We start from the raw sequence: 18,401 nt of genomic DNA, 5'->3' as shown, positions 1-18,401 counted from the left end.
ACAAAGCAGTGTTCATTGACTGCATCTTAAGCATTAATCTTAAAGATTCAAGCACTGACTTATTTGCTGCAAATTTCCATAAGGAAAAAATAAGAAACAATTTTGAAGTGACTTTAAAAGCTGACCATCTCTTTGTCTTCAAGAGATGGTCAGCTTTTAAAGTCACTTCAAAATTAAATTTTGCAGAACTTCAGTTGTGAAGCACCTGGATGTATATGTTTAAAAGTTTCAGCCTTCGCTGTTTCTCTTCTATAGGGGGGAATCATGGTCCTGATTCCATCAGACACTTCCTCATTGAGTCTTCCAACAGAGGAGTTCATCTTAAAGGGGCTGATGAAGAACCCTATTTTGGTAAGACAACTATGACAAGACTGCATTATAAATCTGTGACCAGAGGCGTTCCTCCCATTGGGCAAAGTGGGCAGTTGCCCAGGGCGCCTCCTTGTGGTGGGGTCCAAGAATGCAGGTTCGTTTGTGGGTTTTTTTGTATTTTCCGTTTTTGGCCTGCAGGAGGCGCGGTTTTTAGGCTAGCAGCACCAAAATTTCAGGGATTTTTCGAGAGACTCTCCTGATAATATCACCCAGGTTTGGTGAGATTTTGTTTAGGGGGTCCAAAGTTATGGACTCCCAAAGGGAGTGCCCCATCCTCCATTTTTTTCCAATGGAAGCTAATAGAAGATGGGGCTACACGTTTGAGGGTCCATAACTTTGGACCCCCTGAACCAAACTTCACCAAACCTGGGTGGTATCATCAGGAAGGTCTCATGAAGATACTCTGAAATTTTGGTGCTGCTATCTTAATAATTGCACCCCTAAATTTCCCCAGATTCTCCTTTTAAATACACCCCCTTCCTGCCAATGCTTGTTTTCTTTCTTTCTTTTATTCTCTCAATGCCTAATAAAGGTTGCTGTTGTTGTTGTTGTTAAATCCACCCCCTTCGGCATGGATTTAAAGGGAAAATTTGAGGTTCCCAGTTTAAACATTGGAAGTGATGCTGTTTCAGGGTGGGGAAGAATCCTTCCCAAAATAACATCACTTTCAATGTTGTTTAAACTGGGGACCCCAGATTCTCCCTTTAAGGTGGATTTAAAAGGAGAATCTGGGCTCCCTAGTTTAAACACCATTGAAAATGATGCTGTTTGGGGGTGGATTCCAGCATCACTTGTTTAAACTAAGGAGCCCAGATTATCCATTTAAATCCACCTTAAAGGGAGAATCTGGGGTCCCCAGTTTAAATAACATTGAAAGTCATGCTGTTTCCCCCAATTGGGAGGACTGGATGCAACACCATAAAATGTTTTCATAGCAGTAATAAAACATTTTGAAAGCATTTTGAAAATGTTTTTAAAAAATTATTTCTGCCCATTGCTGTGTTCAGATTTGTGAGTTGGGGCATGTTCTATAATATGATGGTGACTTTGAAAAGACCTGGTGGAAAAAAATCATTGTTTGGTCACGGTGGGGGAAGGTGGCCACCCATTGGGGGGGGGGGCATCAAACTCAGGTTTTGCCCAGGGCTCCAGTTTGCCTAGATATGCCACTGTCTGTGACCCTGTTGCATCCACGTATCTTATTGTTACAGGCTCAGGTTGCACTTCTGAGATCTCTGTACAACATAATTTTGACAGGAATTTTTCTGTGGTGACACCTCACCTTTGGAACTCCCTCCCAATTAGAGATGCCAGCCTCTAGGGGATCCCCCAGAATTACAATTAGGGATGCCAGCCTCCTGGGGATCCCCTGGAATTATAACTCATCTCCAGACTATAGAGGTCAGTTCCTTTGAAGAAATTGGGTGCTCCAGAAAGTGAACTCTATGGCATTGTACCCTGCTGGGGTCCCTGTCCTCCCCAAGCTCCACCCCAAAATCTCCAGGAGTTTCCCAACCAGGATTTGGCAACCCTACTCCACCATTCCCCACTGGTGGCCAAGGGGCACCTGGCAACCCTACTGTCATGGTATGTGAAAAAAGAGGGTTCATCTCCTAGGTCGCAGATAGCTGAGTCAGCAACAAGGAAGGAGATAGAGAGTCTGGAGTAACTTGTGATAGTCAACCTTTAATGTGATTGGTGCAAGAGACTGTGACTCTGTTCCTATGGAAGACTGCTGCTGGTCAAAGTGTTGGCTTGAACATTATAAAGGCAGTGTATAGAAGTCTGTATGTCCCTTGAGGTTTCTTACTTATCTTAGTATCTTAGTGCTTAGTCCTGTGTAGCTTAAGAACTTTGTACAGTGTTTGTATGCTGCAACTATCAAGTAAAGCCTTCCTGTGGAAAGAACATCTCATGTGAAGTGTCTTAGTCCAAGAAGGTGGGAGACTGCTGAGTGTATGCAGTTGGACTACTAGACCTCCTTGTCTGCTATGGGTAGCTCCGCTCTACTCTGCTGATACCTACTCCCACTTGACAGTCGCCTGCCACCCAGCTTGCAGTCTCTTCTGTGCTAGGACAAAATGTTTCTTTCTTTTTTTTAACTCAGGCTTTTCATTAGGGGTTTTATCTTTCCAGCAGTTTTATGGTCCTCTTCTGGACACAGATATGTTGTGTTTGTAGTTTTATGCTGTTTTTAAGTCCCTGGGCTTAAAAAAAAAAGGCTTGTCTGTTGGCTTGTTTGTTTTTATATTAATCGAGGACTTTCATTGCTTGCCACCTTGAGAAGGCTTTTGGAGAGGTGGTGTGACAGACTGCACAGGAAATGTGAGTTTAGTAAATGCAGAGCTGTCTAAAGCAGAGTAAGTTTACATTCAGAGTGAGGCATAAAGGCCTATAAAGCCACCTGATTTGGTTGTGATAACCCTGCACTCTGATTGGGTGAACGAGTTGATGTCACACAGAGAAGAAGAAGAAGAAGAGTTGGATTTATATCTGCCCTTTCTCTCCTATAGGAGACTAAAAGGGGCTTACAAACTCCTTTCCCTTCCCCCCTCACCCAGCCTGGCGTGTGTTGGAGTGTACAGGCTAATCTGAATTCCCCAGATAAGCCTCCACAGCTCAGGTGGCAGAGCGGGGAATCAAACTTGGTTCCTGCAGATTAGAGTACATCTGCTCTAAACCACTACACCACTGCTGGTGGTGGAGAATATCTTCCTGTGAAGAACTATCTGAGGGGGTTTTGGACCTGGAATCGGTTGAGTGTACATCTAACTTGTCTCCCTAAGTGTGTCTCTTATGCTGCATCGAGACTGGGCAGATTACTATCGAAACAATGGCCTTGTTAAGGGCATTTAAAGTCTGGCTTCAGATCCAGTTTTTTCAATCTGCCTCTAGTCTTGTATACTTACCTCTTATGGAGTCAACATCCTCACATGTTGAGTGAGCATCTGCCTGTCAAACCTTTGTTTTATAAGCCAACTATTTTTAAATAAACTATAGTTTTGTATGATGTCTGATCCCACCCAGCATGGTGTGGTGGTTAAGAGCAGGTGGACTCTAATCTGCAGAACTGGGTTTGATTCGCCACTCCTCCATCTGAGTAGCAGACTCTTATCCAGTGAACTGGATTAGTTTCCTTGCTCTTACACATGAAGCCTGCTAGGTGACCTCTGAACTCTGCCAGCCCAGCCTTCAACACAAGGTGTCTATTGTGGGGAGAGGAAGGGAAAGGGTTTGTAAATCCTTTTGAGTCACCTTATGGGACAGAAAGGGAGGTATAAATCCAAACTCTTCTTCTCTTCCTTTTTCAAACCCATCTAAGGCAGTTCCATTGATGTATTTATTGTGAATGAGTTCTCATGTTTTCTTTCAAAGCTGTTCCTTGTTTGAAGAGACAAGTAAAACAAGTAAGGTTTATAAATGCTTGTAATGCCTTTCTTTTTGCCCTATCTCTTTACTGTAGGAAGTCTCTCTGCATTTGTCTATCAACACACCATCATGCCTTTAGCATTACCTTGCAAACTGGTGATCCCTAGCCAAGGTATGTTTGTGAATTGAAGCAACTAATTACATCTAGTATCTCCTTGGGAGACCTACTTCAGAATGCCTTTGCCCAAATGTATTTCAGTCCTCATGGACTGAACTGAAACTAAATTGCTGCAGATTGTAAGGAACAAACCTATTATCAGAATCTGACGCTGGGATTTAATATAGGCAGCTACTGGGTATAGTGTGCATTCAGACTGCTGAAGCACTGAAGGGTATGAAGCCAATGGGCAACAGGGACAGCTGCTCAGGGATCCCTGCTGAGAGGGGCAACCACCCATTGCCCCGCTCCCTCAAAGGAGGGGGTAGCAGAGCAAATTCCTGCCACACTTGTGGCTGCTGCTGCTGGCAACTGTCTTCCAATTGCCAGAGATACCTCCCATTCACTTCACCTGGAGCAAAGGACCTTCTCTTGCTTGGTCCTGGTATGCAGTTGGCACTGGCCTTTTCTGCAGTTGTGGTCTCCATCACATTGAGTGTTAATTCCCTTCGAGTTGGATTCTCAGTTATGCACACATTTCCCCCCTCCGGAACTCACTGCACCTCAGATCAGAGAATCTCCACAGTTTCTGAAACTTCCTCTCCTTGTGCAGGGAGTGCAAAGGGAAACACCACCACATGTTTTGTTTTCTTTGGGTTTCTCGTTCCTCCCTACCTTCCCCCACCCACTCAACAACAGTTTCTTCTGCTCTTCTAACCACTAAAAGAAAGAGCCCCCAAACAGAAAGTAGTAATGACAAATATAAAAGGTGAGAGGAGGGAGTGGGTGGCAAGACAGGGAGGGATCACGAGCCAGGTCTCTTCCCTGCTCCTCTCAGTGGCTTCTCAATTCTGGAGGTCTGTCCAAAAGAAAAGAGCTGCTGTCTCGATCTTTCCAAATTGCCTGCCAGTTTCAGAGTGAGGAAGAATGAGACCATGTTTGTCCTTTAAATTTTCACTCTGACATAAAGCTGAAATGGTCTAGCAAATTAATGCTAGACCACAGATGGAACCAAAAAAGGGGGGCAGCAGGCAACCTCCCCAGACAGAAGTTGTACAGAGAGAATGAGGAAGCAGGGGGTGGGCAAAATGGTGGACTGGGTCTGCTAGGAACACTTTGCAGCAAGAGAATCTTGAATGTAAACAACAACAAAAAACTGAGAGGAAAACCCATTATGAAGCAAACAGCCCTGGGGTAAGCAGTGCATGCATAAAGGGCCACTGATTCTGCGACGTTATCCTGACTTTTGCCCAGGGCCTCAAAATCACCCCTGAGTACATGCAGTGTCAGGTGCTACAAGTACTCCAGGTTGACCAGGATTGAATGCAGGGATTTGGCTTTTTGCTTAACCTCGTTAACAGAATATTACATTTATTTGTGTGTGTATGTGCGTGTGCGTGTGTGTGTGTGTTGTGTGTGGTGTGTGTGTGAGAGAGAGAGAGAGAGAGAGAGTGAGAGAGAGAGAGAGAGAGAGAGTGTGTGTGTGTGTGTGTGTGTGTGAGAGAGAGAGAGAGAGAGAGAGAGAGAGAGAGAGAGAGAAGGTCCAGTTAATGCTTTTAAACTTGGGCTTACTGAGCTGGAAGTGGATAAAGATGCTCATAGACCTGGTGTGATTTTTCCCCTTCTCCCTTATTCAGATTTGGTTGTTGGAGAGGAGAATACTGCCTTGGGCTCAGAAGCTACCCTTCCCCTTCCAAAGAAAGCAGCTGGTATGTGTCCAGAGTGCTTGTTCATTTTCATTGCCTATTTTATAAACAGTTTAAATGTTGTGGCTTGATGCTTTATGATGTCGCTCTTCTTTTTGGAAGCCTCTATTTAGATCTTCAAATTGAGCAATGGAATACAAGTGTCCTAAATCAGGGTTCCACGACCTTTGAGCCTGTGTGCCCATTTGGAATTCTGACACAGGTCAGTGGGCGCAGCAACCTGCCACAAAATGGCTTCCACAGGTGGCAGAGTCAGCCACAAAATGATGTCCACAGTTTAACTTAACACAGGATAAATCCTTGTGCTGTGCAAGCCACTGCTGCCAAAGCAACATTTAAAAAAGTCTACACAGCTGACCAAATCTCCAATAGAAGGCTTGCTTGGCAAAAGCCTCCACACTTCTAAAAAAGCTTGGTGGGTGCCAAAAAAAGGTATCGGTAGGCACCATGGCGCCCACAGCAAACATTTTGGGGACCCCTGTCCTAAGTAAGTAATGTACGACTGAGGAGGTGGCACTGTTGAAAGGAGAGAAATGAGATATAGATAATATGGCTTCTGCCAAGGTTATGCTTTCGCTAGGGAAAGATCACATTTACCCATTGTGCAAATCACAATGTTATGTAATTGGGAAATTGTCTTTTCTCTTCCCACCCCTCTCTCAAAAATACAGAGATGTAGCTGAATAGGAATGTGCCTGAGGCGCACTCTGTGTTTTCCACACAACCCTCTCCCCTGCAGCCCCTCACCCCACAGCCCCTCCCCCACGCCGCCACACACACACACACACACACCCAATGCTTACCTTTTCCAGCCAGCAGAAATCAGCTTTCTGCCGGCTGGTAAAATGGGCCACTCTGGCTGGTGGGGCGAGGCCAGGCCTGGTGAGGCAGGGGAAGGGGGAAGGGAGTGGGGCGATTTTTGTGCCCCCAGGCATGCGCCCAGTGCAACGTGCCCCACCATCACCTTGTAGCTACACCACTGCAATAATACCTTCCCTACTGTTGCAGCTGGCTCTCTGTGTGATAGGGTTGCCAGCTCCGGGTTGGGAAATACCTGGAGATTTGGGGGGTGGAGCCTGGAGATGGCAAGGTTTGGGGAAGAGAGGGACGTCAGCAGGGATTACTATGCAATCTACCCTCCAAAGCAGCTATTTCCTCCAGCGGAACCAATCTTGGTCATCTAGTGATCAATTGCAATAACAGGAGTTCTCCAGGTGCCACCTGGAGGTTAGCAACTCTGCTGTGTGCCTACCAGTGGCATCTGATGAAACTAGCATAGAAGCTTTCTGATTATCTAAATCAAACATCTTGCCACTGAAAGTCCTTCCCTCTGTGATACACCTCTGAAGCTGCCAGCCACAGATGCAGGCGAAACGTTAGGAACAAGATCCACCAGACCACGGCCACACAGCCCGGAAAACCCACCACAACCACTGTGTAATGTCTGCTTTAATGGGGCAGCTGAACATCTCCTCTGCACATTCTTCAATGCTGCTTGCTTGTTTTGGGGGTCAGTACAGAGAAGACCTCCCCCGATCTCATGGAAATGGGTAAATAGCTTCTTAGAAGCCAATACATCTATTTTTTTAAAAAAGATTCACAAACCTTCATTTTAATTGTCCATAAAACTAAGAGCCTTTATCTGGTCCCTTTGGAAATTTGGCAGAGAAGATCGTTTGCCCGAGGGCTACTGCCTTTGAACCTTTCATCCAAACTAAATGGACAGCCAATAGGTTACAGCCAGAAATGTGTTTCCTATTGAATCCAATGGAAACAAAGACTAATGGAAGAATGACAATGAACATTTTGTCAGGAAAACATCCATCTTAAGAGAATCTTCTAGATTTAGCGAGCTGGCCAAGGGGCAGGCTGTTAGGGGCATTTTTGGATTATTGCTTAAATATTTTTGGATTATTTGGATTATTGCTTATCTTCAAAGATAAGCCCAGCCCAGTTCTAATTAGAGCATGGATGCAGTTGAGAAACTTGCTGGGGGGGATGGGTGAACAGCTCATTCCGGCTGGGAAGGGGCAATTTGTTCCAAGCCAAGAAGGTTCAACAAGGTCAACATTTTCCATAAAGAGCCTTCAGTGTAACAGGTAGGATTCCCCTACCCCACCTTACCCCCACCCCCTGCCAGAGAGAATTTTGCTTTACTCTTTGAAACCGAAGACCTTCAGAAACAATTATGCCATGTAGGATTTCAGTGTGTATGTAATGAGTTAGCTTTGTTATTTTCTCTGTCTCTGTTATTGCCAAGCTGTAACTCGGTTTGATTTTAAACATCTTTTTAAATTTTCTCAGTAAAGCTCTATTTTGCTTTTAAGCGTTGTGAGTTTACTGGCCAAACCCAGAAGGGCTTGGTTTCGTCACTGACAGTGGTTGGCCTTTGGCCACTACACATGTGTAATAAAAATAAAAACAACAACAACAAATGAACAAACGAAGCTTTGAAAACACTAACCTACCCCTATATAAAAAAATTTCAGGGTAAAAATTCTTTGTTGTTCCTAGGAGATCTTGTCTGCAACATTACTGTGCCCCTACCTGACAAGACAACAAAGGCATGTTATCCTGCTCCTCTGGCACACCTGATCCTTTAAAAAAATCTATTTTAAAAAAAATAGTGTACAACTTCAGTGTGGAAATGGGTACCCAGCTATGTTTCTTTTGGGTGTGGAACATTCACTGCTGCAGCGTTTCACCATTTTGAGAGACATTTCCTGTTTTCATTTCTAAAGGCCAGTGGTAGATCATGGCGGCTACAATTGGTCAGTAATTTTCTCTTCTTCTGCTTCTCCTTCTCTTGGGCTTGCAGTTTGCAATCTCCTGTATCTGCGTTCTGTGACCATGGAGACTCTCACCGGCAAAGCAGCAGTCCAGAAAGCAGTGTCTTCCACTTTTGAACTGGAGACTTTGCCCACCCCCACTGTTGTCCATTTCAAAGTCACCGAGCAAGGAATTACTTTGACAGACATCCAGAGAAAGTAAGGAGACTGATTTGGGACACCCTGCTGTTCTATTCAGGTGAAATGTCTGAGATGGGAAATGTCAGAAGTCAAGCATTTTGGTCCCTCAAGAACCAGTTAGATTCTAGATTTAGCAGATTCTAGATTTAGCAGAGTGCACAAGGCTGTTGTGGGCAGGAAAGCCCCCTTTTAATGCCTCCATGTTCCAGGATCAAAAATAATGCAGAACCTTTTGTCTATCCAAACTAAGGCCGTTTCCGCACGGCCCGTAAACGACGGCCTGGGGGTGGTAAAAACGCCGCCCCCAGGCCGCCGTTCGCACAGGCGCCGTTCGCACAGGCGACCTGAATGCGCTTCCCTCCCCCCAGGGCGGCGTCAGGCCGCCCTAAACAACAACCTTTTAAAGGGTTGTTGTTGGGGAGGAAGCGTCTTCCCGGTCCGCCGGGAAGACGCTGTCTCCCTCCTCCGTCGGACTCACGATGTCCTCGTTGTCGCCTGCTGGCCGTGGAAGCCCCGCCCCCCCCCACCCCCCCCCCCCCCAAACCCCCCCCCCCCCCACCCCCCCCCCCCCCCACCCCCCCCCCCCCCCACCCCCCCCCCCCCCCACCCCCCCCCCCCCCCACCCCCCCCCCCCCCCACCCCCCCCCCCCCCCACCCCCCCCCCCCCCCACCCCCCCCCCCCCCCACCCCCCCCCCCCCCCACCCCCCCCCCCCCCCACCCCCCCCCCCCCCCACCCCCCCCCCCCCCCACCCCCCCCCCCCCCCACCCCCCCCCCCCCCCACCCCCCCCCCCCCCCACCCCCCCCCCCCCCCACCCCCCCCCCCCCCCACCCCCCCCCCCCCCCACCCCCCCCCCCCCCCACCCCCCCCCCCCCCCACCCCCCCCCCCCCCCACCCCCCCCCCCCCCCACCCCCCCCCCCCCCCACCCCCCCCCCCCCCCACCCCCCCCCCCCCCCACCCCCCCCCCCCCCCACCCCCCCCCCCCCCCACCCCCCCCCCCCCCCACCCCCCCCCCCCCCCACCCCCCCCCCCCCCCACCCCCCCCCCCCCCCACCCCCCCCCCCCCCCACCCCCCCCCCCCCCCACCCCCCCCCCCCCCCACCCCCCCCCCCCCCCACCCCCCCCCCCCCCCACCCCCCCCCCCCCCCACCCCCCCCCCCCCCCACCCCCCCCCCCCCCCACCCCCCCCCCCCCCCACCCCCCCCCCCCCCCACCCCCCCCCCCCCCCACCCCCCCCCCCCCCCACCCCCCCCCCCCCCCACCCCCCCCCCCCCCCACCCCCCCCCCCCCCCACCCCCCCCCCCCCCCACCCCCCCCCCCCCCCACCCCCCCCCCCCCCCACCCCCCCCCCCCCCCACCCCCCCCCCCCCCCACCCCCCCCCCCCCCCACCCCCCCCCCCCCCCACCCCCCCCCCCCCCCACCCCCCCCCCCCCCCACCCCCCCCCCCCCCCACCCCCCCCCCCCCCCACCCCCCCCCCCCCCCACCCCCCCCCCCCCCCACCCCCCCCCCCCCCCACCCCCCCCCCCCCCCACCCCCCCCCCCCCCCACCCCCCCCCCCCCCCACCCCCCCCCCCCCCCACCCCCCCCCCCCCCCACCCCCCCCCCCCCCCACCCCCCCCCCCCCCCACCCCCCCCCCCCCCCACCCCCCCCCCCCCCCACCCCCCCCCCCCCCCACCCCCCCCCCCCCCCACCCCCCCCCCCCCCCACCCCCCCCCCCCCCCACCCCCCCCCCCCCCCACCCCCCCCCCCCCCCACCCCCCCCCCCCCCCACCCCCCCCCCCCCCCACCCCCCCCCCCCCCCACCCCCCCCCCCCCCCACCCCCCCCCCCCCCCACCCCCCCCCCCCCCCACCCCCCCCCCCCCCCACCCCCCCCCCCCCCCACCCCCCCCCCCCCCCACCCCCCCCCCCCCCCACCCCCCCCCCCCCCCACCCCCCCCCCCCCCCACCCCCCCCCCCCCCCACCCCCCCCCCCCCCCACCCCCCCCCCCCCCCACCCCCCCCCCCCCCCACCCCCCCCCCCCCCCACCCCCCCCCCCCCCCACCCCCCCCCCCCCCCACCCCCCCCCCCCCCCACCCCCCCCCCCCCCCACCCCCCCCCCCCCCCACCCCCCCCCCCCCCCACCCCCCCCCCCCCCCACCCCCCCCCCCCCCCACCCCCCCCCCCCCCCACCCCCCCCCCCCCCCACCCCCCCCCCCCCCCACCCCCCCCCCCCCCCACCCCCCCCCCCCCCCACCCCCCCCCCCCCCCACCCCCCCCCCCCCCCACCCCCCCCCCCCCCCACCCCCCCCCCCCCCCACCCCCCCCCCCCCCCACCCCCCCCCCCCCCCACCCCCCCCCCCCCCCACCCCCCCCCCCCCCCACCCCCCCCCCCCCCCACCCCCCCCCCCCCCCACCCCCCCCCCCCCCCACCCCCCCCCCCCCCCACCCCCCCCCCCCCCCACCCCCCCCCCCCCCCACCCCCCCCCCCCCCCACCCCCCCCCCCCCCCACCCCCCCCCCCCCCCACCCCCCCCCCCCCCCACCCCCCCCCCCCCCCACCCCCCCCCCCCCCCACCCCCCCCCCCCCCCACCCCCCCCCCCCCCCACCCCCCCCCCCCCCCACCCCCCCCCCCCCCCACCCCCCCCCCCCCCCACCCCCCCCCCCCCCCACCCCCCCCCCCCCCCACCCCCCCCCCCCCCCACCCCCCCCCCCCCCCACCCCCCCCCCCCCCCACCCCCCCCCCCCCCCACCCCCCCCCCCCCCCACCCCCCCCCCCCCCCACCCCCCCCCCCCCCCACCCCCCCCCCCCCCCACCCCCCCCCCCCCCCACCCCCCCCCCCCCCCACCCCCCCCCCCCCCCACCCCCCCCCCCCCCCACCCCCCCCCCCCCCCACCCCCCCCCCCCCCCACCCCCCCCCCCCCCCACCCCCCCCCCCCCCCACCCCCCCCCCCCCCCACCCCCCCCCCCCCCCACCCCCCCCCCCCCCCACCCCCCCCCCCCCCCACCCCCCCCCCCCCCCACCCCCCCCCCCCCCCACCCCCCCCCCCCCCCACCCCCCCCCCCCCCCACCCCCCCCCCCCCCCACCCCCCCCCCCCCCCACCCCCCCCCCCCCCCACCCCCCCCCCCCCCCACCCCCCCCCCCCCCCACCCCCCCCCCCCCCCACCCCCCCCCCCCCCCACCCCCCCCCCCCCCCACCCCCCCCCCCCCCCACCCCCCCCCCCCCCCACCCCCCCCCCCCCCCACCCCCCCCCCCCCCCACCCCCCCCCCCCCCCACCCCCCCCCCCCCCCACCCCCCCCCCCCCCCACCCCCCCCCCCCCCCACCCCCCCCCCCCCCCACCCCCCCCCCCCCCCACCCCCCCCCCCCCCCACCCCCCCCCCCCCCCACCCCCCCCCCCCCCCACCCCCCCCCCCCCCCACCCCCCCCCCCCCCCACCCCCCCCCCCCCCCACCCCCCCCCCCCCCCACCCCCCCCCCCCCCCACCCCCCCCCCCCCCCACCCCCCCCCCCCCCCACCCCCCCCCCCCCCCACCCCCCCCCCCCCCCACCCCCCCCCCCCCCCACCCCCCCCCCCCCCCACCCCCCCCCCCCCCCACCCCCCCCCCCCCCCACCCCCCCCCCCCCCCACCCCCCCCCCCCCCCACCCCCCCCCCCCCCCACCCCCCCCCCCCCCCACCCCCCCCCCCCCCCACCCCCCCCCCCCCCCACCCCCCCCCCCCCCCACCCCCCCCCCCCCCCACCCCCCCCCCCCCCCACCCCCCCCCCCCCCCACCCCCCCCCCCCCCCACCCCCCCCCCCCCCCACCCCCCCCCCCCCCCACCCCCCCCCCCCCCCACCCCCCCCCCCCCCCACCCCCCCCCCCCCCCACCCCCCCCCCCCCCCACCCCCCCCCCCCCCCACCCCCCCCCCCCCCCACCCCCCCCCCCCCCCACCCCCCCCCCCCCCCACCCCCCCCCCCCCCCACCCCCCCCCCCCCCCACCCCCCCCCCCCCCCACCCCCCCCCCCCCCCACCCCCCCCCCCCCCCACCCCCCCCCCCCCCCACCCCCCCCCCCCCCCACCCCCCCCCCCCCCCACCCCCCCCCCCCCCCACCCCCCCCCCCCCCCACCCCCCCCCCCCCCCACCCCCCCCCCCCCCCACCCCCCCCCCCCCCCACCCCCCCCCCCCCCCACCCCCCCCCCCCCCCACCCCCCCCCCCCCCCACCCCCCCCCCCCCCCACCCCCCCCCCCCCCCACCCCCCCCCCCCCCCACCCCCCCCCCCCCCCACCCCCCCCCCCCCCCACCCCCCCCCCCCCCCACCCCCCCCCCCCCCCACCCCCCCCCCCCCCCACCCCCCCCCCCCCCCACCCCCCCCCCCCCCCACCCCCCCCCCCCCCCACCCCCCCCCCCCCCCACCCCCCCCCCCCCCCACCCCCCCCCCCCCCCACCCCCCCCCCCCCCCACCCCCCCCCCCCCCCACCCCCCCCCCCCCCCACCCCCCCCCCCCCCCACCCCCCCCCCCCCCCACCCCCCCCCCCCCCCACCCCCCCCCCCCCCCACCCCCCCCCCCCCCCACCCCCCCCCCCCCCCACCCCCCCCCCCCCCCACCCCCCCCCCCCCCCACCCCCCCCCCCCCCCACCCCCCCCCCCCCCCACCCCCCCCCCCCCCCACCCCCCCCCCCCCCCACCCCCCCCCCCCCCCACCCCCCCCCCCCCCCACCCCCCCCCCCCCCCACCCCCCCCCCCCCCCACCCCCCCCCCCCCCCACCCCCCCCCCCCCCCACCCCCCCCCCCCCCCACCCCCCCCCCCCCCCACCCCCCCCCCCCCCCACCCCCCCCCCCCCCCACCCCCCCCCCCCCCCACCCCCCCCCCCCCCCACCCCCCCCCCCCCCCACCCCCCCCCCCCCCCACCCCCCCCCCCCCCCACCCCCCCCCCCCCCCACCCCCCCCCCCCCCCACCCCCCCCCCCCCCCACCCCCCCCCCCCCCCACCCCCCCCCCCCCCCACCCCCCCCCCCCCCCACCCCCCCCCCCCCCCACCCCCCCCCCCCCCCACCCCCCCCCCCCCCCACCCCCCCCCCCCCCCACCCCCCCCCCCCCCCACCCCCCCCCCCCCCCACCCCCCCCCCCCCCCACCCCCCCCCCCCCCCACCCCCCCCCCCCCCCACCCCCCCCCCCCCCCACCCCCCCCCCCCCCCACCCCCCCCCCCCCCCACCCCCCCCCCCCCCCACCCCCCCCCCCCCCCACCCCCCCCCCCCCCCACCCCCCCCCCCCCCCACCCCCCCCCCCCCCCACCCCCCCCCCCCCCCACCCCCCCCCCCCCCCACCCCCCCCCCCCCCCACCCCCCCCCCCCCCCACCCCCCCCCCCCCCCACCCCCCCCCCCCCCCACCCCCCCCCCCCCCCACCCCCCCCCCCCACCACCCCCCCCCCCCCCCACACCCCCCCCCCCCCACCCCCCCCCCCCCCCACCCCCGACCAACCCCCCCCCCACCCACACCCCACACCCCCCCCCCCCCCCACCCCCCACCACCCCCCCCCCCCCACCCCCCCCCCCCCCCACAAATTGTAGTTCCTGAACATCTGGAGAGCCGCAGGTTCCCTACCCCTGTGCTAGATAGATATAAGATCTGATTCTTGATTATCTCTAATCAACAGACAGCTATATGGTGACAGGATCCAAAGCCATTTCAAAATTTGTTAAGTTGTCACAAAACTCAGCCCCTTTTTATATATCTGGCTAGGCCGATGCTACTGATTTTTGGTGAAGATTCTGGTATGCTTCTGAGCAGTGCATTAGGGATGCAGAAGTTTGAATGCCCTGGCTATCTTGACTGGTGGGCTTGGTGAGTGGGAACACAGTTGGCACATGAATTTGCATATTGGTAAGGCAAGTTTATAGACCTAAGGTTTATGGGGAAAGTGTCACAATGTGCCAAGATGGGAAAACAAGAGCAGAACTTCAGCTGGGCAACAATTAGGTAACTAGGGTCTTTTCTGCACAGCACAAATGTAATGTCTTGAGGACATTATAAAAATTGTTTTGGGGAAGAACTCCACACAACTCTCTCCCCCAAAATATTTTCAAATTGTTTTATTTCCCCCAACCCAAGTTTTTTAAAAAATGCTAAATTAGTGATATTTTCCCCCAAGAGAGGGTCAAGTCATTTCCTGCTTGCTGTTCAGAGAGCAGGCAAGCAGAAAATGCATTATTTTTCTCGACCAGTAATTTTAAAATTCTTATTTTCATTTTTGCTGCTTGCACCTGCCATTTTGTGCTGCTGCAGAGATTCTCCATCCTGCAGGTCATTTGGTGAAGGTTTCCTACGGAGGTTTCCTCTGCTAGCAGATCGTCTATGCCCAATTTTCCCATGCCTGTGCCGTTTTTTCTCTTTTTTGTTTTGTTTTGAGGGAGCTGTCTGCGAAACTACAATGTCATAATATGCAATTCTCATATCATGATATCACAACTTTGTAGACAGTTCCCTCAAAACAAAAAGAAAAAACAACATTGGCAAAACAAACTTTATTTATGTACTTTTTACAGTGAAATCGCATGTATATGAGCTGGTAGGGCGGATTTGGCATGGGCCAAAATCAATGGTGGGAGGACAGTAAAAATACCGTTTGGGGCCTATTTCCCCCAATATATCTGACTTGCTAAATAAGCCTTTTAAAAAACGCCGTTCTGCAACCGGCGCCAAGCAAATAGTCGGGCAGGAGGCACTTCTGCTTCGGCCACACTTTTTAATTTCCGGCTCACTTCTGCTTAGCCACGCAGGCGCACAGGGTCGTATCTGGGTCTTGTGGGATGTCAGTGTGGCCGTGGGGGTTCATGTGTGCATTCCTGCATAGCTACGTAGCTACACAGGAATGGTTGGCCAACAAAAAAAATCCCGCCAGGCCCCATGCGAAGTCCCCGCAGCCCGGCCAATTTTCATGCTGTCCACGGGATGCCTGGCCATGCGAGCGCCCCGGGCCAGCTGTGCTTCCATTTACGCCGACTGCACTCTGCTGTTTACAGCCTGTGCAGAATCTGCCCAGGAGAGGAAACCTCAATGGGAAACCTTCACCAAATGGCCAGCAGAACAGAGAATCTTTGTAGCAGCACAAAATGGCAGGTGCAACAAAATGAAATGTACAAGCTTCAATCAGCTAGTGGGGGGAGAGAAGGAGGCAGAGTAAAGACTTGCTTTCCCTGCCAATGCTTTTTTGTCCGCACTATGCAAACAAAAAAAGCCAAAACAGGTTTTTTAAAAACATCTGCAAGATGTTTTATTTGTTCTGTGCAGACAAGATCTGGGTGTACATCAGTGAAGATCAGCCTTACTGCAAAACTGTATTTTATGAAGAAATGTTGAAAATACAAGGGGGCTTTCCCCACTTACCTTCTGCTGCGTCTCAAATCCGGGATTTTTAGCGCCCGTAAAGCGGCGCTCCCCACTTGTGGCGGCAAAACGGAGCCGCCCCGACGCTGCTGCTCTTGCACCAGTTTCGCGCCCCAAATTCTGGCGCTGGAGCGAACGGGTATCCTTTTGATGACCCTCTACAAGAGAGTGGGGTCGTGGGGAACCCCGAGAGCGTGCCAGGAATGACGCACGCTGAGGAGGCGCGAGAGCGGTGCGCAGCAGAAGGTGAGTGGGGAAAGCCCCAAGGTTTTCCCAAAAAAGGTCTGGCTCTTAAAAGCTTCTGATTATTTTGCCCAGCCTAAGATTTCAGTTTTGTCCTTTCTTTGGTAATATATAAAGAAAGTATGTTAGGATGGATGTGAAATCTTAACTTCCCTTCTTTCTTTTTTGTTTCAAAAAGGTGGCAAAAATTTTCCAGAGCTTCAAGGTAACCAATATGGGGTAGGCTCAGGATCATTATGCGATTGCCAACAGCTGTGGAGGGCGGAGTGGGGACAGAGGGATGTGGTTAAACCCTACAGCATCTCTTCTCTTACAAATTATGCCAGCAAAATTGCTTCCACATAGGGTTGCCAGGTCCTCCCTGGCCCACAAGGGGCTATAGGGTAGGGTCTCCCACTCCATTGTCTGTGGGAAACTCCTGGAGATTTGGGGATGGAGCCCAGGGAGGACAGGGAGTTCAGTGGGCGCAGTGCCACAGAAGACACCCTCCAAAGCATCCATTTTCTCCAGGGAAACTGATCTCAACTGTCTGAAGATAAACTGTAATTCTGGGAGATCCCCTGATCCCACCTGGAATCTGGAATCTGTATTTCCTGGTAGTTGCTGGAAGTGACCATGCTGCCAGTGTGGTTCCATTAAAATATATATTCTCCTTATCCTCAGTGGGTCGAAAAGAAAGAGTGGATAGCCTCCTATTTTTATCCATTATTCTGATCCATTTTTGTAATCACATAAATGTTGATGTTCATTCATTGTTGAGTGTCACACTCAGTTTCTTTTACATCCTTTTTTGTAACTTTTGCAAGTTGCCTCCAGTACCTTTGTACTTTTCTACATATGGCACAGGAACATCAGCCTGAGCGTTCTTTTTCCGACCCTTTTTCAATCCTTTCTCCAATTAGACAGCACATGGGGGGAGGGGAGGATAAAAGGCATGGGGCAGGAGGAAGAGATTGAATAAAAGACAAAGAAAATGGGCCTTTCTTATCTCCCATTCCTACCGGAAGCAGATGAAATTACACAAAATAAGCATATGGAAAACTGCTTAATTAAACCACGGAGTAGCACCCTGGCCCATCTGCCCATTTGCTGAAGCCAGTTCTTTGTCACTTGAGGATGTAAGCTTATCCCTTCAGGATGTGTTTCCTTTTCCATTTCTCACCGCAGGATCTTTGGTGTTGTTGCCAAGAGCCCGGCTGACTCCGAGAACATTTGCCACCTCTTTGCAGAGTATGACCCCATACATCCGGCTTCTCACATTGTTGACTTTGTGAAGAAAATTCTACCTGTGGCTTAAAGTTGCCCAGATGCTTAGCACTTCCTTTTCCAATTGTCGCCCCATGTAGAACCCCAATGCAGGGGCTCCCTTTAACCTTTGAAGCTGCCCCAAGTTTCATTTTGAGGCTGCAGATATGCGAGAGCTGCCCTGAAAAGATACAGAAATGCAATTGTGGGCAAGGAGGACGATTGACCAGAGACTCGGCCACGCAATCTCCTGCGCTCTGTTGTGCGGATGGGCCAAAAATGTAATTTCCTGTCTTTCCATTTTTGTCTATGATTTTGGACTACTTCAGAAGAGCTGTAAAGGTTTTGCTCACGGGAATGACTGTCCGGTCACATGTTTCCTGTGGCCACAGGATTCATTTGCCAATAGTAAAGTTACCTGACAATTATTCTGGAACTAGTGAAATATTGTCTGTAGATGTTGGATGTATTTTGTATGCTTCTCTCCTTCATGGTTAGGAATAAGGCAACGCAATAAACTCTGGTTTTGCAGAAGTTTTTTATTTATTTATTAGCGGGGCCCAGCCACGCGTTGCTGTGGTTTATTGTGGTGAAATGGAAAAGGAACAGTAGCAGCAAATCAATTGCAGAGGCCAGCAGTACGTGCTCATGCAAACACACAGCCTGATACTGTGCGATGTCATTGATGTGTGTGCCCGCGTTCCGGGGTGGGTGGGATGGAAAGGCACCCCTCCCACACATCTAGGCTGGCTGGTCATGATCCTTTACCTGGGAGTAAGTTTGGTTGGTGGCAATGGGTTTCGCTTCTGAGGAAACCTTCTGAGAGGCGCAACTCAGCCATTCAGAGTATGTCATGGTTGCTGTACCGAGCTTACTCCTGAGTAATGCGTGCCTGGTTTTCTTAACTGTAACCGCAGTGGTTCAGTGGGAATCTTTAGGGTGCTCTGGCACCTCCCTCCCATCCCTTTGCATGTCGCCCCTCACT

The 18,401-nt window shown here is 58.6% G+C and overlaps 1 protein-coding gene across 1 annotated transcript in view; it reads left to right on the top strand.

The window, feature by feature from the left end:
• The window catches only part of TNS4 (tensin 4), a 47,747-nt gene extending 29,800 nt beyond the window's left edge, over positions 1–17,947 (top strand). The window contains exons 7-12 of the mRNA XM_048516437.1: positions 256–351; positions 3,836–3,913; positions 5,536–5,607; positions 8,423–8,591; positions 16,350–16,376; positions 17,339–17,947. Of these exons, the coding sequence (XP_048372394.1) occupies positions 256–351; positions 3,836–3,913; positions 5,536–5,607; positions 8,423–8,591; positions 16,350–16,376; positions 17,339–17,468 (572 nt within the window). The 3' untranslated portion in view covers positions 17,469–17,947. The remainder of the gene's footprint in view (positions 1–255; positions 352–3,835; positions 3,914–5,535; positions 5,608–8,422; positions 8,592–16,349; positions 16,377–17,338) is intronic.
• The last annotated feature ends 454 nt before the right edge of the window (positions 17,948–18,401 follow it).

This window comes from Sphaerodactylus townsendi, linkage group LG15, assembly GCF_021028975.2.
Source record: "Sphaerodactylus townsendi isolate TG3544 linkage group LG15, MPM_Stown_v2.3, whole genome shotgun sequence".
Taxonomy (NCBI): domain Eukaryota; kingdom Metazoa; phylum Chordata; class Lepidosauria; order Squamata; family Sphaerodactylidae; genus Sphaerodactylus; species Sphaerodactylus townsendi.
Note: the sequence above shows the minus strand (reverse complement) of the source record. Positions and strands in the feature narration are given on the sequence as shown.